The sequence below is a fragment of the Dermochelys coriacea genome, chromosome 2 (assembly GCF_009764565.3).
Source record: "Dermochelys coriacea isolate rDerCor1 chromosome 2, rDerCor1.pri.v4, whole genome shotgun sequence".
In the NCBI taxonomy this organism is placed as follows: Eukaryota; Metazoa; Chordata; order Testudines; family Dermochelyidae; genus Dermochelys; species Dermochelys coriacea.
In genome coordinates, this window is record NC_050069.1 from 78479762 (window position 1) to 78503990 (window position 24229).

At 39.3% G+C, this 24229-nt stretch overlaps 1 protein-coding gene across 1 annotated transcript in view; it reads right to left on the reverse strand.

The window, feature by feature from the left end:
* Nucleotides 1-13617, reverse strand: part of LOC119850633 (desmoglein-1-alpha-like) — a 39551-nt gene extending 25934 nt beyond the window's left edge. Inside the window, 5 exon segments of the mRNA XM_038389061.2 lie at nt 2110-2257; nt 2439-2594; nt 3385-3513; nt 3944-3979; nt 13446-13617. Coding sequence (XP_038244989.1) covers nt 2110-2257; nt 2439-2594; nt 3385-3513; nt 3944-3979; nt 13446-13493 — 517 coding nt within the window. The 5' untranslated portion in view covers nt 13494-13617.
* Between the last annotated feature and the right edge of the window lie 10612 nt (nt 13618-24229).

The window sequence follows — 24229 nt, forward strand, 5'->3', positions numbered from 1 at the left end:
TTAATTTAAACTACTCAGCAAGACAAGCAGGCATAAAAACAAGAATAAAAAAGGAATAAAAACAACATAAAAAAGAATTATATTACCTATAAGGAGCTATGTTTAGTTTCATTTACTAAGAAAATAATAGAAAGTACTTAATTTAGTAAAAGGGTGGCTGTACTTATTCCAAGTGAAATCTATAGTTTTGTGATTATTAACATTATTTATGCTCCATGGAAGTGGTTATCATAATGTGAAAGCAGGAGTTTGGAAACTTATATCATCAGTGAATCTTTAAAAAGCTAAAATCAGGATTGTAAACTATTTATGATTTTTCCCACATTAAGTGATTTTTATTTAAAGATGAAGAGATATGTTAGCAACCCTAGTATTTTGAAATGCCAGCAAATAATCTCACAATAAATTAAGTATTGTGTTGTTTGTTGCAGATGATATACTGCACATATAATCACACTATATTTTTAAAATTGCATTCTGATCTCACATATACATGTAGGCTGCATAAACATTGATGTTAGTTTAGAATAACATAGTAACAACAAATTCAAAGTTTGTTTTAATGAAATCATGAAAATCAGACTTCATTCACCCTGAGGTTTTTTGGAGAACATCTTCATATTCAGTAGTTTATGTTGATGCCTTCCTGGAATTTTGTATATGCATTTTACTTTGCAGTATTAATTACACCAAAATATGCTTCCATATTTGAATCTATCAAATGAGTTAATTTTATTCACAAGGCTTTAAACTGGACAGCTGGGTTTTAAGTTTCCTTAGGATAAAATTTTGCCTTTACTTTTAATGGTTAAAGTAGATGAACTTTGAAATTCTATGACCTGAGTTATGCAGGAAGTCAGACTAAATGATCACAATGGTTCATTCGGACCTTTAAAAAATTATGAATACATGACAGGAAGTAGGGGGAGTTCACTGATTTTGTGGCTGTATGTTATCATAGTTGTTGATATCATATGGTTAAACAAATTGCATCATTTTGTGTAATGGGACATGGTAGGAGGAAAAGAATGGGGGCATTTGAAAGAAATCCATGTCCCTAAGCAGGCTTATAGCACATAGTGTGGAGCTGTGAAGGGGAACAACCACTTTGCTCTCAACCATCCTCTCCACCCACTCAAGGATTGCCAGGAGGGGAAACGGAACTGACAAAGCCATTAGGTGTCCCCTAGTTTCCTGCTTGGTGCATGGTACAGATATGGCAATATGTCCCTTTTTCATAGGAGGGGAGAGAATGCCGGAAGAAGCAGACTCTCCCCCTTTCATTTATTGACTTCCAGGGCTTGACTTCACTGCCTTGTGTTAGAATATGACTTGTGAATAGTTGAGTAAGTAAATGATGTTTCCCATAACATTGGGATCAATATAGACATGGACAAGTTGTGGTCAACATTGTATCAGCTACTTATGGCTAAACCAGGTCACAGTAATCAATTACTTTTAAAAAAATGCTTTCTTAAAAAAGCATTACAAATTAAGACCACGTGAAATAACTTGCAGGATTAGGGCCTAACAGAAAAAAGGTTCTGAATTCTTCTAATATAAAAGTTGGATATATAATATAAGTGTCCATAATTTAAAAAGCAGTAAGTGGTTTTCATCAGATTGGTTTTAAGTCACAGCATGGGGCTATCACAAAGTCAGGGCTTTGAACTTTCAAATCTATAGTCATGTGAGTAATCTTTATAGTCCCATTCAGTTCAATGATACTAATGATGTGTGCAAAGATTATTCACATAAGTAAGGTCAGTAGGAATTCTCTTGGTCGTAAGCCCTTTGCTTAGTAGGAAGAGTTTGCTGTATTAGGACGTTACTTTGCATTTGCCAACATCAGCCACATTTTAGTTATACAAATACATTTTCAGATTAAGACGTAGAGGAAAAGGGTATTATATTTACCCTCAGAAACAAGTAATCAAACTTAAAAAGAAAAAAAAAGAACCCATTTCCCTAAAAATTTCTAAATGTGAAAAGAATTACTTTGAGAACATTATGAGCAGCTGAAAAAAAGCACGGTAATTGTCTTGCAGTTGCCACTATTGCTATGGCGACTTACAGTTGCTGTAATACATGCACAGAATAGTTACTTACTCTCCATAGAACTTTCTTCAATAGATCCCATATACGTAGCTTGTGAAAATATTGGAGAATTGTCATTTATATCCAGAACTCTGACTCGAAGTTCAAGAGGCGGTTCTAAATCTATACCAGTAAGTGCATGTTTAGCAAAGCAGCGAATCTGGATAAAGAGGGTTACAAATATATAATAATTGAAAAGAAGAAGAAACAAACTCAAATTTTGAAAATAATTATGAATTGAAACTTCCCTTCCCTCTCTGTCAGCATTCATCAAAAAAAGGCATGAAGTAAAAAAGAAAGGAGAATATACTGTGCTAATAAATGGATTGTACAACACTTACAACAAATACTGGGGTCAACTCTCGATCAACTATTGATGTTATATTAATTTCTCCAGTTCTTGAATTAACAACAAAGATCCCATAAGGTGGCTGATCAATCCCTATTCCAGAGATGCTGTATACAATTGGCTGATTTTCTTCACAATCTGATCGAATCTACAATAATAGACAAATGGAAAATATTATGTTTATTACAGTTTACTGAGAACACAAGTGATGGCTTCTTCCCTCAAAAAATCATACAGAATTCTCAGTTACTCTCATCTTACTTTCCTCCCATGCCCCACATATTGCATTATGCCAGAATTCTCTTTAACATGGTGGGCTGGATGTATCCCCTTAGAGCATTCTAGTGCTGCTCTTTCAGGATATGTCTACATTGCAATTAAACATCCATGGCTGGTCTGTGTCAGCTGACTCAGACTTGTGGGGCTTGGGCTGTGGGGCTATAAAAGTACAGTGTAAACATTTGGGCTTGGGCTGGAGCCTGGGCTCTGGGACCCTCCTGCTCTTCTGCCCCATTGCCTCCCTGCACACTAGTCAGACACCATCCCAATGCTTGCTCTCAGGGATTCCTCAAAGTGGGTGGGGAAAGAGAGTGCCATTATGAAGTGACAGTGTAGCTGGCATCAGACAGAATCTATGCTGCACTTCCAAAAAATGGAGCAGCATTCATGCTCCATTTGTGCTCTAGGAGGCCTCTGTACTGCCCCAAGAACACTCAGTACCACAATCTAACCCACAGCTTTCTGATCTTATGTGGGTATGGTTATCGCAGTAGAACCAGCAGCTCTAGAGCTCCTTCCCTCTCTTATTCTGCCTTTTTTCTTTTGGACAGTCTAGGCAAAATTTATATTTGAAGGTCTCCCCCAATTAGCTCAGTTAGGTCTCTAGCTTTATCAGTTTTTCTTTGCAACATACTTTCTAATCAATAAACAACACTTACTTTGGCAATTGGATTCCTCCTTGAATTATCTTCTCCTTCCCTACAAGCTGCAGCAAATTTAACCCATTCCCGTTTTTGTCTTCTGAAGGTTTTCCATCGTGCCACACCATTTTCATTCCATTCTTTCACCTTAGATAGAAAGAGTTCCAGTGTCACTATGACAAGCAGTCTGAATACACTTATAATAAATATAGACTGGTAGAATTTTAACAGTGTAAGGTACGGAAGACAGTAGATAGTAAACAGTATGAACATTAATCTAGACTAATGGTCTGTTTATAAAGCTTCTAGTCCCAGAGCCTAAGCCTGCACATCTTTACTCTTGCAAGTTCTTGCTCATGTGAGTAGTCCGCTGACTTCAATAAGACTAGGAGTTTGCAGGACCAGATCTCTTTCCTTAGCAGGTCACAGTTAAGTATTTTTTTCAAGTTGTATGGTCCAAAAATATCTTAGCTTACAAAAATCTTTCAATTCTTTATTTCATTTTTAATGATAGTTACATTTTTCATTGTTCAGAAAATCTGCTCTTTAATAATAACTATTTTAATAAACATATTACCTCTACGTGAAATCCAGTGCTGAAATCCAAGAATACCTGCAAATACAGAAATACAATTAGTCCAATACAAAGGTTGGGTATCTTTCACTGACAAATCTAAGAAAAATGTACTGAGCCATATTCGGCACTCAATCTGTGTGTTCCACACAAGGAGTTCTGCATGTGAAACAAGTAGATATATCCTGAAAGGAGCTGCCCAGATGATGAAATTCTTCTTGTTGATAAAAAGTCTGAGTAATCTGGCATTAAGTGGGTAAAATGTGGGATTGAGAGAGCAAAACCCAGTCCCTACATGCCATTAGGGCACGGGGCTGCAGCAATACCCCCTCCCTCATGTGCTACCCTAGCACATCCATGACACTTTGTGAGGAGGCTGTAGAATTGCTATCAATGCTTGGGCATTCCCCTCACACGTGCCCCCTTTCTAGCCTGCTACCATCACTGCTTTCTGTGCCTCTTCTGTACAGCTTCAATGTGGGGCTTAAATGGTATGGAGGGCTTTGTGTTAGCCCTCACATCAATGTGACTTTACCTAGATTTCTTTTCTAGTTTGGATTAAAGGAGCAATTTCACAATAGATAACTTATGAGCATGTGTTAAATGGTTTGATCACAACTAGTAATAATTTCAGAATGTAAACACTCCAGTTAAGAACTGTGATGTAGCCACAGAAGCTATACAACCAATGGTGCAACACTGCTCCCATTTCAATCAACGGGAGATTTGCCATTTACTTCAGCTGGAACAGGCACTTCAGTGGGGCTATTTGCCTGGATAAGGTGAGCAGAATTTTGTCCTAATGCTACAAACAATGTTCTGGGCTTAGTTTTTTGTTGAAAAAAATAATCAAAGGAACACAAAGCAAAGAGGAACAAAGAAATTAAATTGATCAGAAGAAGGGGTGCTAGTGCCATCATTTTTTATCAGAGAATAATAAGAAAAAACAAAAGCTAGTTTATTCCATCCTTCGAGAGGGAACTCCTCAGCAAAGGCTCTTTCTGTAAAATTAAAAATTAAGAGCCAAGTATGTCTTATTTCTTGTATGGGAAATATGTCATTTCAATAAATCATGGTGATTTGAAGGGGAACAGGAGGAAGATAGTTCAATGCACTTTTTTCCCTTTACTAAGCAAGATATTCTGATAAAATCAAAAGCAAAGGTTAAGCATTTCACTGATTTACACCCTGTATAAAATCATTGACATCTCTGGGTTATATGGGGGTAAATCATTATGGGACTTGCCTGATGTATTAAGCCTCCCTCTTCCTGATGCATCAATTTGCATTCCCCAGCCTTAAATCCACCACACATATAAAACATATAACACAACGGTTAATCTTTTCCATTTCTTTACATCTTTATTTCAGTCCTCTACCTAACTTAATTACTCACCAATGTTTATATATTAAAATAATTTGGGGTTATATATGTTTATATATCAAAACAATGACTGTTCTGTCAAATACTAATCATGTCAAATATATAGCAAAATACTTTTTACACATTTTGTAGGTTAGATATAACATTTATTCTAGAAATAGGACAATATCAGCTTTTTAGTATCTAAAATAAGAAAAGTTTTCAACATTGTAATAACTGACTTATAAATAGGCACAAATGGAGCTGCCCATTTAGACTTGGTAAAATGGGCTACTAAGAAATATGATACATAAACTTTAGTTTACAATAAAAACAAGGAGCTGACAATCTTAATGTTCTCAATAATTCATCACATAACAGGGGCAGAGTGAACTATTTGTAAAAACCACAGGACTGAGTAATGGAGACCTGTATTCCAGTCCTGATATTATTATGGTCTTGTACGACTTTGAACAAGTTACTTACGACTCCATCTTGCATAGGTCGACATTAAGGTTGTGAGAAAGAGGTGCTGAGACATCATGAGAGCTGCTAAGGATAATGGCCTGATTGCTATTGAAGTTAGCTGGGCAAGTAGTATAGAACTGGGCTGTTAGGGCCAGATCCTACTTCCACTGAAGTCAAAGACATTCATTGATTTCACTGGAAGTGAAAGCTTAAAGTTTAAAGGCTGCCAACAATTTTATATTTAGAAAAAAATATGAAAATCTTTTCTTCCTCTACTTACCTTCTAAGACCCTGAGTCCAGGGATCAGTGTTTTCCTTGCAAGAACTGATCACAACACAAACATTTAAAACCGAGTATTGTGTTCTGCTTTAGCATTGCTGATGTCTTCAACTCCTGATGCTGTGGCACAGAATCCTAAGCTTTATCCTTGGCAGGTAAGTGAAGGATAAACTATTTTTCAAACATTTTTTTAGAAAATTAAATTTATATTTCATAATTGTCTGCTCATAATTTAGAATCCTAATGTATTTTTTAAATTAAAAAATTGAAACCTCTTCTTTAAATGTGCATAAACAAAATTAAATAAAAAATTATCTGGCCTGATCTGATTCTGTGAGAGTGGGTTTCTTAAAGAAAGAATTACAAGACAAGGTCCCAGATTTTTTTTTTAAGAGAGATTTATTGGTGTAAAGGCTGCAATTGTTCTTACTAGATTCATTCCAAAGTTCACACCTAGATCAATATACTGGCTTGGTTTAAGTATAGGCGGATAGACTCTGCATTACTCTTCATATGAGAAGTTCTTACTTATCTGGATGTTTCCTTTAAGTCAAAGAGATTAAGTTCTGGATGGAAAGCCCAGGGAAGTAAATGGAAAGATTCCCATGGAGTTTAGTGGGCTTTGGATCAAGCCCTAACTGAATAAGAAAATTACTCATGTCAGTAAAGATTGCAGGATCAGATCCAATGTGAAGTTGTCTTAAAATGAGAAAAAGCTCAGGTGGAAAGAGCCATTTTTTAAAATAAAATTTGAAATGCAACTTAGTTTAGTTAACTATACTCTTAAATATAGTATACAAGTGCAATTTGTACAATAAAATTATCAGTTCACAGTATCAGTTATGGATTTACGCCCTGATCCTTCATCTCTTTCATGAGAAAGGAATGCTAATGCGAGTGTTAGAGGATCAGGCCTGATTTCCATTTGGCATTGAAAAGGCACACCAATGTGAGTGGCTCAATGGGATTGTGGACTTTGTCTTTTCTCACCATCCTTGGCTATCTTTTATAGCCTTCTCTTCCCTGAAGCCCTGCTACCAAGCCCATTTCTCAGTGTACATATGTACTACTGTGCAGTAAGTCACCATAGTTTCATTTGCTCTGCATTTTAAACAAATTAATTTTATTCCAGGCGTTGTGGAAGATAAAAAATAGTAGTCACAGAAGTTACTATGTAGCCCATGGTAATTTTAACTCATGCATCCTTCCTGTAAACATTTTTCTTCGATGATTTACTGAATCAGTATATTGTCTCAAGCTGGTCACTTAATACCACTTGCTTTATTTATTTTTTAAAAAAAATCACTTATCTACAATGGCAATGAGGTTCACAAATGGCAGTTTTGTCCCCTGGGCTCTAATTAGCCATATTGGGAACTGTTTATGCACGTTGGTGACCAGTTCCAAAAGTAGAAGGACTGCAAGTAGACTGAAATCAGTGGGACTGCCTGTGTGACCGCATACCACTGAGTAAGGTTGTACAGTCTGGCCCCAATTTATTAGTGCAAGGTGAAGAGAATTGATTATGGGTCAGATTTTGCCACCTGAATTTAAGCTGAGTAGCACCTTGAAATCAAGGAGACTACTTACAGAATAAGGTACTATTCACTTTGAGGTGGGGGGTCAGAATTTGGACCTAAATAGGCAAGAAGAATATTCCTTCTGAAAGGATAACTATAAATGTGGATTGGCTCTTTAGAAAGAAAGAGCTGTGGGCATGTTGGGCTAGTAGCTTTAGCCTCGCTTTTAATCTAAAAATGTACATATAGGTGACAATTTAAACATTCAGCTATGAAATGGGATTTGAGTTCAGGCACAATTATTACCCACTTAGAGAGAGAAGGAGAGGATACTCTACCTACAAAGGGCTGCAGTCAGCTTGACAGGTACAAGCCTGCTTTGATGTCAGTGCAGAGCTGACCCAACTCAGGGGAGCATGAAGCAAATAACACCCCCCACTGGGAAGGGGGCAGGAAGAAAAATCCTGCCAAACATTACACTGATTCAGTGCTTTTTAGCATTTTCTTCCTTTGGCAGAGCTCCTGTACATCCTCTTTGGGAATTAAAATGGAACCCTAAGAGACAGTTCGGTAGCCTCACTGCTTCCCCTTTCTTAGGATGAAATCCGCTCTGGCATGCAAGCAACCTTTTTGGCCAAGGAACGTGTACAAGAGTTAGAGAATCTTGCCCAGTGTCTGTATTAATCAGTGTATATTATAAGACACAACATTGTAACTTATGTTCCATATGTTGACATACTCTAAGATATTCATTAGAATTCCTGTCTTGAAAATGTATAATCACAAAGTTGTGTTACGGATATCGTATTACCACTGCACAATAATTGTGCTAGTAAAGAACCCTTAAGTACTAATCTTTAAGGTTATGAATATTCATAAAATCTTTATTTTCAGCCTTGCCTGAGCTGGAGATAACACAGCTGGCAAGCCATGAGAGATACAAGTTTTACACTTGAGATTTTTCCTTTGCTCTTGGGCCCCCACTAGCTGGGAATGTTCTGAACGTGCACCTCAGAACTGTTGGGAGAAGAGAAGGATTTCACGCAACTACACTCCATATTTACTGTTTGTGAATGGGAAGATTAGCTTCACCATTGTCTTCTAGTAGCTGCTCTACAGAAAAAAAAAGCCCGGACACTACTTGTGGATAATGGAGAATCTTACTTAGGGGACACATTTGTTTTTCGAGTCAAGAGTCCTCATGCTACAAGTACACATTGAGCTGATGAATGTGAAGTCTGTATACAGTATAATAATAATGATGCTCTTTTAAATAGTGCTTTTCATTAGTAGATCTCAAAGTGCTTCACAGTCTTTAGTATATTAATACTCACAGTATATTTATCTTTTAGTATATTTATCCTGGGAGGTAGGGAAGTGCTATTATTACCATTTTACAGGTTTCAGAGTAGCAGCCGTGTTAATCTATATTCGCAAAAAAAGAAAAGGAGTACTTGTGGCACCTTAGAGACTAACAAATTTATTTGAGCATAAGCTTTCGTGAGCTACAGCTCACTTCATCGGATGCTGTAGCTCACGAAAGCTTATGCTCAAATAAATTTGTTAGTCTCTAAGGTGCCACAAGTACTCCTTTTCTTTTTTACCATTTTACAGATGGGGACCTCAGGCACAGAGAGGCTAAATGACTTGCTCAAGGTCACAGGGGAAGTCTGTGGTGATATATCAATATTAAGTATGTCTATTACATCAAACACCTACATAGTTAAGTGCTGTAGTATCTATGTAGCCATTGATTTGTTACATGTACAGCAATAGATGCCATTGAAAAGGTACAAGGTGTGGGGTACACTATTGGAATTTTGGGGCAGGTAGGAAGTTGATTAAAGGGGGAAACTTGATAGCTTTGCTGGAAGGTTCAGGGGTTGAGCCTTGGTTCTTTTCAGTGTGCCATCAAGATTTTTGTCCTTTCACAGATCATTAGCCTGTGTGAGGCTTCCTGCTGAAGGGAAGTCCATAGAAGAGCAAGTAGGCACTTGAGAGAGGTATTTGCTAGATTGGGGTGGGGGATGCGAGGCTGAAAAAAACATCTTTATTGGGACAATCTTAAACATTTTTATGTTTAGTCTGTCTCAAAGCTTTGCAATTCAGTTGAATAATATGAAAGACCTGTGCCACTGGCACTGGAGAAAAATCTGCAACAACACCATTAAAGTCACTGGAGCTACTCCAGATTTATACTAACGTAACTGGGAGCAGAATTTGGCCCTTATAATTTATATAGTGCTTTTCATCTTCAAAGCAATGTACAGACATTAACTAATCACTATCTGACTGCCAACCAATATTATAATATGCAATTATGGAATCCTCCCTGCTCCACCTACTCACATCCAAATGACTGAACATGCCCATAACTCCTTTTTTGCTCTGTTTCCCAACATCATTCCTAAAGGACCTGATGCCATTCTCTTTGAAGTCAAGGGGAGTATTTGTTGATCTCGCTGGGAGGAGTATTGGGCACTCACACTCAATATATTAATCATCCTTCTGCCAATGTGGTTATATTTGTGTCAGCACTTTAGGTCTTAGACTGCACTCCTTACTCAGCCAAAACTCTCACTGAGCCTCCCTTCTGACCTTAGTATCTATGAATCTATGAGTAAAGGCCTGTGAGAACAAACCCTTCCTTTCACGAACGTCTATTTCCAGAGTTCTGTAACTCAACCATAAAAAAACCCAAACCAAACCAAGCGACTGTATGCTAAATACTGAGCTATAAGGGTTGAAGCTTAAGGACTGAACTTTCCCCCTACATATTTAAACAACCCACATAGTATCTTCTAAATCAAACCCGAAAAGCATATTTCTTATTGCTGTTAGCTTACTTTAATTAACAAATAGTTTCATTTAGGGGAAACTTTGTACGATGACTTTTCTGGTTGTTGTTGTAGATGATAACTTTAAAATGGCCAGATGCTTTCTGTGATATATTGGAACTGAAGGCGACACTTATACATGCTATGTTTTCCCAGTCCTGCTCCCACTGGTCTAATGGAAGTTACATTCCCCATGGTAATGAGAGCAGAATAAGGCCCAAAGATTCATTCACTTTTAAATATTTGTATTCATGGAACTAAACACCTTAACAAATTTGTCATCAGGATTTGTTCTCCTCTATCTGATAAATAATACAGGCCAAATCCTGTAGAAATTCTGTGGGGTTCCATTTCTTAATTGACATTAACAGTCTGAAAAATGAATGGAGAACTAACCCGAGTAAAGACTCTAAGGACAATTTTTTTTTCAAACTTGTATTTCATAAATTAGGTACTTAAATCCATATTTAGGCTCCTAAATAAAAATTTCCAGATTTCCAGTGGTGCTTACAACCCACAGTTTCCATTCAGCATCTTTGAAAATCAGTCCACTTTTATTTAGGAGACTTAATATAGATTTAGTACTTAATTTTAGACACTTTGAAAACTGGTCTAAGTTCCTAAAGCCAAAGTCTTCCCTTAGATACATGTTGCAACTTCCATTGGCTTCAGTGGGTATTCTACATGCATATCCAAAGGGAGGGTTTGACCCCCCGCAGCATACTGTAATTATCCAACCAAATTATGAGTGGACAATGCAGCCCATATGTTTGCAATTAGAAGAGAAAGTGAAGAAAATATATGGAAAAAAAGTGGCCAGGCAAGAGAGGTGGTGAATTTAAGATTGTTATAAACTAACCATCACATGGTAGCTGGAAGGAGAACAGTCATACTGAATCAAACATACAATTTCCACAAAACATGTCTGTGCAAATACAACAAACAAAATCCAGTTTTACACCCTCTACTCATGCAACTCATGCCTTTGAAGTCATATGAGTAAGGGTTGCAGAATCAGGTACACGAATGGGGCAATGTGTACTAAAAATTTAATAGTTGCAGAGCACAGTCTGTTTCTGGTAAATTAAGGTTTTTATTTCAGAACGCATTAAGAATACTACAGGGTGTATATTTCTATAGCAATTTTATGTACCTTAATTTGTTAATAATATGTTAACCCATCATCAAATATACCACTCACATAGGTGTCTTTCATTAAAAAAGGAAAAAAGATGAAAAAACCTAACCTCTAAATCAATGTGAGTTTGGAGTGAGTTGGGAGTACAAGGTTAGGCCTTGTGTCATCTTTTAAAACTGAATTATTTAATAATTTATTTAATCTCTCTACTTCTATATGTACAAAAAAGCCTCTTTTTCTTATCCATTTGGACTGAGACTGAATTAAAATAAGATCCCTGTAAATTCCAGCTATGAACATTTGACCAGTCCTTCTGTGACAAGAGAAAGACATATTCCAATGGCAGTACTTGATATCGCTGCATAATGACCATCCATACAGCCAAAATGTGGTTAGTGTTTACATAAGCTTTCACTTCTCCTGGTTGAAACTGAAACCCTGACTCAGTCACAAAACTATGGTAATTTTTTTTTTAAATTAAACTGCTGCAGTGTTGAAAGAGATTATTTTTCTACAGTAAAATGTGCACTCGAATGGATGGTAATTTATAGTACAGTTATAGTTTATTTTCACTGAAGTTCCAAACATGAAGAATACCTATTACCATGTGATTTAATAATCCTCATCTTACCTAATGCTGATAATGTTGAATAAAAGGCTAAAATTGTTATTATGACACATAGTATTTTAGACCTGGAAGAGACCTGTATGTTGCATTAAACAAGCAGAAAATAATCTGAATCATAACCTTGTCTGTTTTTTGCCAAGCCTTAAAATTATTTACTTGGCCGCTGCCCATGTTGATTAGTTCTACTTTACTGAATGCAAATCTAATAATTAAGATTTGCTTAATCTTTCCAAAATAAGCCATAGTATTTTTTATTCTATGTCAATAATCCTTTGGATAATTTTAGTAGTATTATTAAAAAAGGTTAATATATGTGTACCCTTCGCTGTATAGATTGTGTGAAACAAACTCCACAAAACAAACCATTGTAAAGGGAATCTACTCTTGTTAGTTTTTAGGGCCTTATAATTGTCCTTAATTCTAGAAAAGCAAGATAAACTATGAAAAACAAATCCAAAACTTTAACAGAATATGATGCCAGAACAGAGCATCACATCTGTAATCCTCTTTTATATCTCTCTGGTTTTAGTTAATTTCAGCTTCCTGATGCCTACACCTTACACAACTATTCTGCCTTAATACAGGCACCACTTTCTTTTTTTTGCAATAATATAAACAAACACAAACACCCCCAATGTAAGGATTTCTTTATTCTCTACTTTTAGACACTAATGTTACTATGTTAATGTACCAAGCAGTGATAGTTTCTTGCAATATTAACTAATGGGCCAAATCCTGCAATTGTTACTCAGTCAAAACTTCCACTGAATTTAATGAAATGGGAGGTGGGGAAGGGTTGCCTGAATAAAGACTATAGGGTTTGATCTATTGTGAAGTAGTCCTAGCCATTATGTTTTAAAGAATGCTGGATTGTTTCCCCTTGATAAACTGGACAAATGAAGACAAACATACAACCAAATAATAATAATAATTCATAAATTAATAAAGAAAGCAGCTTGTTAAGACTTATTATTATAAATATGTCATACATTAATAATCAGAATGGTACAATGTTTAGAGTTATAGTCAAAAAAAATAATTCTGATAACATTAAAATTAAAGACGTGCTGTTTTTGCGGAAGCTTTTTAAAAGATTCCACTGAAAATGAGCAATGGTTAGTTTCTAAGGCACAATGTTTAAAATTGCCTTATTAATATGAGTTTCAATGTAGTTAAAAGTGGAGGCAGCAGTAAATGTAATCATCTGCAGAAAAAGACTTTGACAGACTTTAAAAGAGAGCTTACAAATATTGTTTTAAAATTCTACTTACCATTAAAATGAATAGAACAACAGTTGTTCTGAAGGGGAGCCAATCCATTGCATCTGATTACTCTTAGATACAAGTCCAAGTGAGTTGTGGTTACCCTGCTGTTCCCTTTCCCCCCTCACTTTGGTGTCAATGTAAAAAGACACTCACTCGATGTTCTTACACCCTAGCTCTGGAGGCGTTCTGCTTCCCTCTGAAGGAAGCACTGAAGATGGTGTATAACAGTGTCTGTTTCCCCACCCAAAAATCCTGGGCTGGTCTCAACTGAAACGCTTGACAACATCATTATTGCTCCCAGGTGAAAGCTCATAGACACACCTTAATTCTTATTGCAACAAAACCCTTTGCTGGATACTAAAGAGACCATTTTAAAGAGAGAAGACAAGCTTTATGGGGAAGATACCAAGTGCATTATAAGTTACAGCACAATAAATAAAATGTTAACTGATCACCTTCAAATGCAGTTAGGAGACTTCTCCTTACTGCCAGTAGACTAAAGGCATATAATGAAATTTAGGAATATTATTGTAAAGAGTGAACTTTAACAAATGACTAGTTCATCTGAAAATACATATCCATTTCCTAGAGAAGAGTAAAACCAGTATCTGTCTTCTGGGCCAGACGTAGCCCAGGCCCATCTACACTGTATGTGCAGTTAGGAAGAATAAACTAACTTGTCGCAAGAAAGATCATACAATATTTTGATAAAAAAAGCTTTATTTATTGGGTTATAAGAACATCAAAAGTATCTAGGATAAGAAACCAGGACTGTATGATCCTATTAACTGCTGTGCTTTGACACGAGCTTTTTTCCTGCCATCGGTCAACTCCTCCCTGGTGCTACCAACTGGAAGCAGAGATGCTGCAGAGTACATCCTCTGAAGCAGGAATCCTGCTGGCCATGATTAGAGCTCTCATGGCAGGCCAAGGAGATGTTTTGTGGAACTCAGTTGGGGCAAAATTCTCAATGGTCCTTGAACAAGTGTATGAGAGAAGAAGGCCTCAAGGAGCTTTCCTCTCTTTACAACCAACTTAGGGGTGGGCCAAAATTGCACTTGAGAATACAGAGAATGAAGAGACATCACCCCTAGGTTCACAAGCCACCCCAAAATGGACAGGAAGAAGGTGGGGTAATAGCCCCACCTTCTCCCCAAACCAGCCAGTTTCCTAAAGGGTGGTGCAATGGATGTGTCCCTGTGCACTTGGGGAATTCTGGGAGCAGTCTGCCTCCCTGAGGCACAATGGGCTTGGTTTGCAATGTGCTAAGAATCTCTTGAGATGAGTTCAATGGGACCTGAGAGTGCTCAGCACTTAGGAATTGCTCAGCACCAGTAGAAATCATTCTCAGTGCCACTGAATGGTTTTGATTGTAGCCCATAGGGCTAGCTTGCCTTTATTATATTCACTGTCTTACCTTCATTATATTCTGCCTTTATTATATTCAGCAGTAATGCAAGGAACCTACAGGCCTGTATCCTATAAGACATTACCTTCAGCAGCCAGCATAAGGCTTGAAGCCTGTGAACTTTGACACAGATAAACAGCCCAACAGAAACTTCCATGTTTTGGGGAACTGAGAATAGACGGTATAAGGGGGATTTTTGTTGGAATTTACCATAACGACAGCAGCCAACCCCAGGAACATGAACTATATCTGCAGATATCTGACTACAAGAGTGTTATGGCAATGAATGGATGTATATGATGTATATGTATATGATAATATATGATATATGATAATAAGTTGAGAATTCATATACTAATTCATATCAGAAAAAGACACCCCAACATTAGTAGGGTGAGGAAGTACAAATAAGGAAAGGGAAGAGGAGAATATGCATTAGACATAGCAGCATCAGTGTAACATTATAAAAGTTGTATCCCAGCCTGGCTGTGAGAGTAGAGAGATGTAGCCCCTGGCAGTTGCCAGAATGACAGACAGTGGTGATGAGGAAGAAGGTGATGGTGATGAGGAAGACAGTGGCCAACATTTCAGGTTGTTCTGCAAGGGATGGTGTGAGTATATAGATATTCAGAAGTACATTCTGTATTATCTCTATCTACCTCACTGAGTTAAAGTGTTTGTGACTTTGCTAAATGTATTAATAAACTATTGTAATATAGAAGGGTTCCTATAGTGTGAGTGTTGCAACTGTGCAAGTGTGAGTGTTGCAACTGTGCACATAATAGTGGGCCTAATCTTGGGACAAGAACCTATCAACACTCAAAGTGATAACTGGGAATTCGTAAGTAATCAATATAATTACTACATAATCTATAGCGGGGCAGACAAACTTTTTGGCCTGAGGGCCGCATCGGGTTTCCAAAATTGTATGGAGGGTCAGTTAGGGGAGACTGTACCTCCCCAAACAGCCAGGCATGGCCTGGCCCCTGCTCCCCCATCCGATCCCCCCCGCTTCTCGTTCTCTGATGGCCCCCCTAGAACTCCTGCCCCATCCAACCCCCCCTGTTCCCTGATGGCCCCCGGGGACCTCTGCCCCATCCACCCCCCCCCCCGTTCTCTGTCCTCTGACTCCCAGCTGCCCCCGCCTCCCCATCCAACCCCTGCTCTCATTCCTGACTGCCTCCCAGGACCCCTACCCCATCCACCCCTCCTGCTCCCTGTCCCCTGACTGCTCCTGGAACCCCGCCCCTGACTGCCCCCCGCTGCCCCATCCAACTCCTCCTCTCCTCTCCTCTCCTCTCCTCTCCTCTCCTTCCTGACTGCCCCCCCAGGACCTCTGCCCCCATTCAACCCCCCGTTCCTTGCCCTCTGACTGCCCCAACCCCTATCCACACCCCCGGCCCCTGACCACCACCCCAAACTCCCCTGCCCTCTATCCAACCCCCCCGCCCCCTTACCGCGCTGCCTGGAGCACCGGTGGCTGTGGTGCGGCTGCACTAGGACAGGCAGCTGCGCAGCACAGAGCACCGGGTCAGGCCAGACTCTGCAGCTGCACTGCCCAGGAGCTCACAGCCCTGCTGCTCCTACTTGCTGTCAACCAGCATTTGCTATTGACTGCAGCATAGCTGCTAGCCACTCAGAGATGGGGCTGGGATAGACATACCCTTAATTCACTGCCCACTACTCCCCTGGGGACACGTTGCACAGGCTGATATACTTAGGCTCATCGCTTAGTGCTTTTGTTTATGCAGCCTGCAGGCCGCTTCCCGCAGTTCCCATTGGCCGGAAACGGTAAGCCTAGGCCACTGGGAGCTGCGGGCAGCCATGTCTGTGGATGGTCAATGTAAACACTGTCTCACAGCCCGCCAGCAGATTACCCTGACGGGCCGTGTGCAGCCTGCAGGCCCCAGATTGTCCACCACTGCTATAGAGGGATTTAATCCTGTTCAATGCATAGGGAATAAAGGCTTCATATGCTTTCTGCCTCAGTCCTTTGTGCACCAGCACAGAAATGGCCCCAATATAATGCTATACAAATACTTTTGTATAAACTAACTTGCTGTTTAAAAAAAAAAAGTCCTTCCTTTCTCTTTGTGGAGTGTTTTCACTGAAGACAAACCTGAATGGGGTTCCTTGTTGGGTATCTTTCTAATTGAAGAAAACAGTAGTCAATCCATTGTTTTACTAGCCATATATATTTTTATACCAATAGCAACTCAGAATATTTGCTGATGAGTGAATTATATCCATTGGTTCAAATTTTAATAGTATCTTAGAAGCCTAAGTCTCATTTTTAAAAGTGACTTAGGGCCAGATTTATAAAGATATTCAGGTGTCTAAAGATGCAGATAGGCACTTAGTGAGCTTTACAAGGAAGTACTGAAGAAAGGGATCTGGGGGTCATAGTGGATCACAAACTAAATATGAGTCAACAGTGTAATACTGCAAAAAAAAGCAAACATCATTCTGGGATGTATTAGCAGGAGTGTTGTAAGCAAGACATGAGCAGTAATTCTTTCACTGTACTCCACACTGATTAGGCCTCAGCTGGAGTATTGTATCCAGTTCTGGACACCACATTTCAGGAAAGATGTGGACAAATTGGAGAAAGTCCAGAGAAGAACAACAAAAATGATTAAAGGCTGAGAAAACATGACCTCTGATAATAGAATAAGAAGCAATAGACTTAAATTGCAGCAAGGGCAGTTTAGGTTGGACATTAGGAAAAACTTCCTAACTGTCGGGTTGGTTAAGCAGTAGAATAAATTGCCTAAGGAGGCTGTGGAATCTGCATCATTGGAGATTTTAAAGAACAGATTAGACAAACACCTGTCAGGGATGGTCTAGATAATACTTATTCCTGCCATGAGTTCAGGGAACTGGCCTAGACAATCTTTCGAGGTCCCTTCCAGTCCTACGATTCTAAGTCCTATTGATTTGCAGCCTAAGTCCTATTGATTTCAAGGAGAGTTTGATGCCTAACCTGCTCAGGTGCTTTTTAAAGTCCCAATAGGCATCTAGCTGTCTTTTTAGGTGCCTTAATCTGGTCTAAATCACTTTTGAAAATGAAATTTCGTGTCCTCAGCCACTTAGATGCTTTTGAAAATTGTACCTATTATACTCACTTTAAAGATAACAACTGATTTCATACAGCAAGAAGTTGGGAGAAGTACCAAATGTCATGAACAACTAACTTATCTCTAGTAGTGGCTAGTTTTCACATTTCAGCAATCTTTTTTTTTTTTTTAAAGGATTTGTTCCAACTAAGAGCCAATTTAGTGCTTACTAAAAAATTTTCGGCATTCAAAGTAAAAGAGCCGGTTCTGTAGACGGAAGAGGAAATTAACTCATAGATTTTCTTTCAAATCCAAACATGATTTATTATAATACTTAAAGAGATAGAAGAATATATTCTTTTTCAGATCTTTATGGTATATACTAGTGTATAGTATCATACTTGTAGGACAACAAAGTGCTACAAAGGGACCCAAAATGCTAGAAATATGAGCAAGGAATATCAAAATTAGATTATATTCAACATGGAAAAGTTAGTGAATACATTTCAATATTGGGGAAAATATTGAAACATTGGGTCAAGACAGCCCTGGTCTAAGGAGGTACAACTCTACTGGAGCAGAATCTATGGAACAGAAATGCAATGACAGGAAGACACTTGGAAAGCATTAATGTTGAAAAACACATATGGCTGTTAATAACAATACTATAATAAAACATTGTACGTATATGGCTCTTTTCAACCCATGTTCTAAAAGCATTTTATAGGTGGGTAAGTGTAATTGTCCACATCTCACATGGAAGGGAAAAGGAGATGCAGATTAAGGGGCCAGTTGTGGGTAAGGACTGGTCTTCCTATCTGTGGCATCCCCAAAATTTGTGCCTGCATATTTGTGGCAGCATATTGCAGGCAGAAATCTGAGTGCTTGACCTTCTCACTACCCGATTTATACCATCAATCATGTAATTAGAGGCACAGATACTTAGATTTGCATCTTCATGGCAATAGCAGTTGCAAAACTTCAGGCAAAATTTTGTGGCCTATTGCACCTGCAAAACGGAGGTTGGCCCTTTGAAAATGCAATCCTAAGCAAATTGACTCAAATCACAAGGGTACTTTGTGACAGAAATGTGATAAGCCCGTCCTTCTCCTTACAGATTGGACAACAAACTCAAAAATTACTCTGTAATGGGATATATTACTTAAAAAAAAGCAGAAGTGTGATTTTTGTTCAATCACACAGTGGCATCACAAAACAGACCAGGAAGACAGTCACTGTTTGGGGAGAGCTGACTGAATAGTATTAGACTATTGCCACTAGCAATCCTACCCTAGCATCCACTGTTGCACTTAGGGGGCTGATGAGTACAGGGAGGCCCCGCTGCTGCAAAAGGAATAAGCAGGTTACAAGGACTCCCTTAACCCAGGCTAATTGACTGGGCTGGGAAGAAACAGAAGGCCGAGTGAGAGCCAGGAGTAGAGGGCCAGGATGAGGTGGACGAAAGATGCTAAATTTCCATTTCAAAGCAGGAAACTCCTGCTTCTGCCAAGGAGTGAAGATAAGCAGATGGCAGCTCTTTTCAAGTCACACTTTCATCTGTCTGCCTGCTGAGCCCCGTGTCTCAGTAGCATCCAGATGTGAGAGGCATGGGGAGAAAGCCACTTGCTCAGCAAGGACAGTAGTGGGCAGCAGCTGCCTCGTTTTCCCACCACCATCTGATGCAGTAACTGGAGGACTCTGTAACGGTGTTTGTGCTTGTGGGTTTACCCAAATATTCTTGTGCCCTTAAATACAGTTGTGGTTAGACTTGTTTAAAAGGAGAAAATAAAGGAACTAAATATGAATAAATGATGAAGATGGGTCTGGGGTATGAAAACCATCTGCCAGGAGGTAGAGGAATTGTGTAAGGTGTTCCAAGAGGGACAGCATAACCAGAAATAATGGACTAAACTTAGGAACAGGAAGATACGTGCTGAATATCAGGAGACAATTCCTAATCATGAGGACTATTAAAAACTGCAGTGGGGCTCCAAGGGAGATTATGGAAGTCCCCCAACACCAGAGAAATTTAACACTAGACTGGAAAAAGCACTAGAGAAAAAATGTAGGGAAGCCCAGTTGAGGTTGGCAGACTGGGTAACCTGCCACTGTGGTTCAGTGAATCTCTATGTTTCTTTGTTTTGCAGAGCGTTTAATAAGGAAAGTCTGTACAGTTCTCAGGGAGCACCTCTCTTCCAAACCCCACCGTGGAATCTCAAAACATGTATTTCTGTTTATCACCAGAAAGGGCTATGCAGACCACTGATGGTTTATGGCCCACACTTTGAGAACCATGCTGTAGGTCTTTCCCATCATTAAGGTTAATGTTGCGATGTTCCTAGGTCATGTTGACTTCCAATAGGATTTTAAACTCTTAAATTTTTAGGTTTGGACTACATTTTAAAATTATATTGGCATAGCTACGTCAATCAAGGGTGTGAAAGAACCCATTCCTCAGATTGACATAGCCATGCCAAGCTCACCCCCCACTGCAGACTGAAGAGTACTTCTGCTGACATAGCTAGCACCAGTAAGGAAGGTGGTGTTCCTATCCTATTAGATTTCAGAGTAGCAGCCATGTTAGTCTGTATTCACAAAAAAAGAAAAGGAATACTTGTGGCACCTTAGAGACTAACAAATTTATTTGAGCATAAGCTTTCGTGAGCTACAGCTCACTTCATCGGATGCATTCGGTCGAAATCAGAGAAACTCCTTCTGTTGGTGTAGGCTGTGTCTACACTAGGGAGCTATGCCAGCATAGGCTCTGTAGTATAGACATAAAATTTTTGAAAGCACCAAAGGCTATCTGCTAGCACAATATAAATCAGCATTATATAATCTGTTTAATATAATTGGATTTTAGAATGAGATCTAATTCACAGCCTTCTAAAACTAAATATTCTGAACACTTGTACTTAAAGAGTCTTGATGTCCAGATTTGCAGCCTGGATTCAGCCTGGCACAATTTTGCACTCACAATTCTTTGCATCCACAATTTAGGCTCTTTAAACATCTAAATTCCAGATTTGTGGGTACAGTGAGGCACTTAGACATCTAAATGATCTAAATCACTCTGAAAATGTTAGGTAGGAAAAAATGAGTTCAGTGTTTGAAAAACTAGCCCAGTATATCACCATATCACTTTCAGGCTTTATTTTTGGTTAGTATTTTTTGTTGCTATCAGAGATAAATAAAGTTTCATCTTTAATTATTCTAATATTCTATAGATGTAGTGAACTTTGTGACTCCTTTCAGTGGTTGACTTATACCTCTGGCCAGCTGGACATACTATGAATTCTTCAGCCTTAGGGCTATCACCTTGCAAGAAATCTTCTGAGTGGGTATGATTAGAGCAGCAGACTTATTGTGACTGCAATGCAGAATCATGGTTTCTCCATGGGTTTCGGTCTCCAGATGGGCAATTCTGTAATCTGTGTAACAATCCAAATGCCCCCAATGTGTCTCTAGAAAGGGCATATGGGATGGATGAAGAAGGGCATCTGTAGCTCAACGCAAAATGAATACATTACAAGATCTCCAAATTTGTAAAAATAACTCCCAGGTCTTATTGAAAACAAATTCTTCACACTTTAGGTGCATTAACTGTTCTCAGAAAGCTCAGGGGATGTAGAAACACTAGGAAGTTGATTGGCCGTATCTACAGCCTGCTCATGTATTGTTCTATCATTGTAAAGGCAAACCAACAGTACTGATGAAGAATTTCAAACAGATTGTGGGTCCTCCCTGGAGGACATGTTTTATATGACACCATAAAATCAGGCTTTCCACTTGTGAAAGATGTATATCAGCTCACATGTCTCATTCTAGATAACAGGAAATGTCTCATACCAGCACTTAGGACCTGGTTCTCCTCTCACTCACTCAAGTCAATGGGAATGCTTAGTGGTGCAAGATCCCACTCTTAGAAATTCCTAAAGCATCACCTTTCAGCCGCGAGGTACCCAGAAACACAGATGAAAGTAACTTAATCACTGCTTGATGAGAGTACCTCAGAGGGAAGTGTCTGTTACCTATGGTGAATGCCATGTCTCAGGGAACCCTACATATGGTAAATGACAAACACCATAACTATATGACAGTTTAATAATAACAGTAATACCACCTTGCTCTTAGAAAGCACTTTTCATCAGTAGTCTCAAAGCACTTTACAAAGATCAGCATCTGTAACCCCACTTTGCAGATAGGGAAACTGAGGCACAGGGAGCTGACGTGACTTGCCTAAGAGCACCAAGAAAACCAGTGGCAGAGCTAGGGAATAGAACCCAGCCTCTTGAGTCCCAATCCCATGCTCTTAACTACTAGGCCATACCACCACGCCGTAGTTTTCTGTTGCATTTAAGGATATGGCAAGTATCACATCTGCCATTAAAGTGGCCTCTGGTACACATTCTTTTACATCTATGGAGTTAGAGGTCTCTTCAGCATTACTTAACCTTGATGGCATATGAAGTTTGCAGTGCTTGAGGTGCATGGTTCATGGTAAGTTTTGCCTTGTTGTTGTGAATCTCACTTTTGTTTCAATAAAGCAGCTGCTGTGCCCAATAATCTCTCTCTTGGATGAACACTTAGCCCAACTGACAATAGTTCAGGCTGTCAAGTGCCCATTTCGTTGTCAGTCTTTTCAACCATAGCACAATTTACTGCCCACCAAAACAGCTTCAAGCAAAGGAAGGTTTTTCTTCATATCCCCTGGGGTTAAAAACACCCTATAACCTACTATTGATGGAGTTCTTCAAGACTGGACCATCACACAGGCAGTTTTTCAATTTCTAGACATTCTTTACAAGTCTCATTCCATTTCAGCTGATTATTATTATTATTACTAATAATTTTTCAGCTCCTAAAGGTGTGTTAGGAGTTTCTGAGTAGACAATGAAAGGCATAGTCCCCGCCCCAAAGAGCTTGCAGAAATCAAACATGACATAATGTGTGAGAGATGATGAACAAAAGGGAGGGGGTGAGGCATTAGAAGGGTTACAGCAATATGATCGCACAGTTACTCAATTTAGGACGCATACTTCATTGTCAGATCTCTGAAGTAAGCTGTGATGGAGGAAAAATAAGTAAGATATGTTTGATATCAGCCCACAAGTCCCCAGGAAGCTATGGCCTGCTACTTCTTCCTCTGGGACAGTGTTTCCTGAATGTCCTTGACCTTTTCCACACACATTATAAATTTCCCTTTCCCTATTATATATAGTTAAGGTACTTTACCCTTTGGGGAAGCCTCACTTGCTAACTCAAGGCTTTACCATCTGGCCAGCTGTTTAGATTTTCTCCAGCGTAGGGTACAGATACATTAGATTCTCCTGCCATGACCCACTGTAGATAATGTCCAGGTGTGAAATCCTGGCCCTACTGAAGTCAATGACAAAGCTCTCATTAACTTCCATAGCTAGGACTTCTTCCATAGCCACAGCTATGGAACAGCTGCTGCTAACACATGTGGGGAAGCCCTTGGAACTCCCCCATGGTGGCAGCAGCAGGGGAGTGGCATCAGAGGGCAGATAAGTGCTGAAATGCTGAAAGAGCAGCAAGATCTGTAGGGGAGAGACAGCTGGAGCCCCGAATTCTAACAGCAGGTGAAGCTGGGATTTGAACCATGATCTCCATAATAGAAGATGGACATAGAAAGAGCGGTTGCATCCCCCTTAAATCCAGCGGCACAGGGTGCTTGAGACATACTCCCCAAAATAACTGTCAGGGGTTGGTCAGTTTATGAGAGGGGCGGGGGGGGACGACCTAGGCAGATTTGCAGGCACTGTCATTATCTATTAAACCAGGCATCTGAACTCAGATCTCCTCAATTCAGAATGGCCTGTCTGTTTCCACTCTGTCTGTCATAGGTGACATTCCTGACTCACATTCACTCATAAGAACTTGGAGTTTGGAAATCTTGATCCTGAGCATCCCCAGCTATCTGGGGGCTATAGGTATTTGTCTGCACTCCTCTTTAATACTATTGCTTTTGCAGCGGGTGAAAGAACTTTTGTCTTTAGCAAATGGACTGTCTCTTGTTAGGTTTCAGAGGGGTAGCCGTGTTAGTCTGTATCAGTAAAAACAACTAGGAGTCCTTGTGGCACCTTAGAGACTAACAAATTTATTTGGGCATAAGCTTTTGTGGGATATAACTCACTTCATCAGATGCATGGAGTGAAAAATACAGTAAGCCGGTATAAATATACAGCATATGAAAAGAGGGGAGTCGCCTTACCAAGTGTGGAGGGGAGGGGATCAGTGCTAATGAGGCCAGTTCAATCAGGGTGGATGTGGCCCATTCCCAACAGTTGACAAGAAGGTGTGAG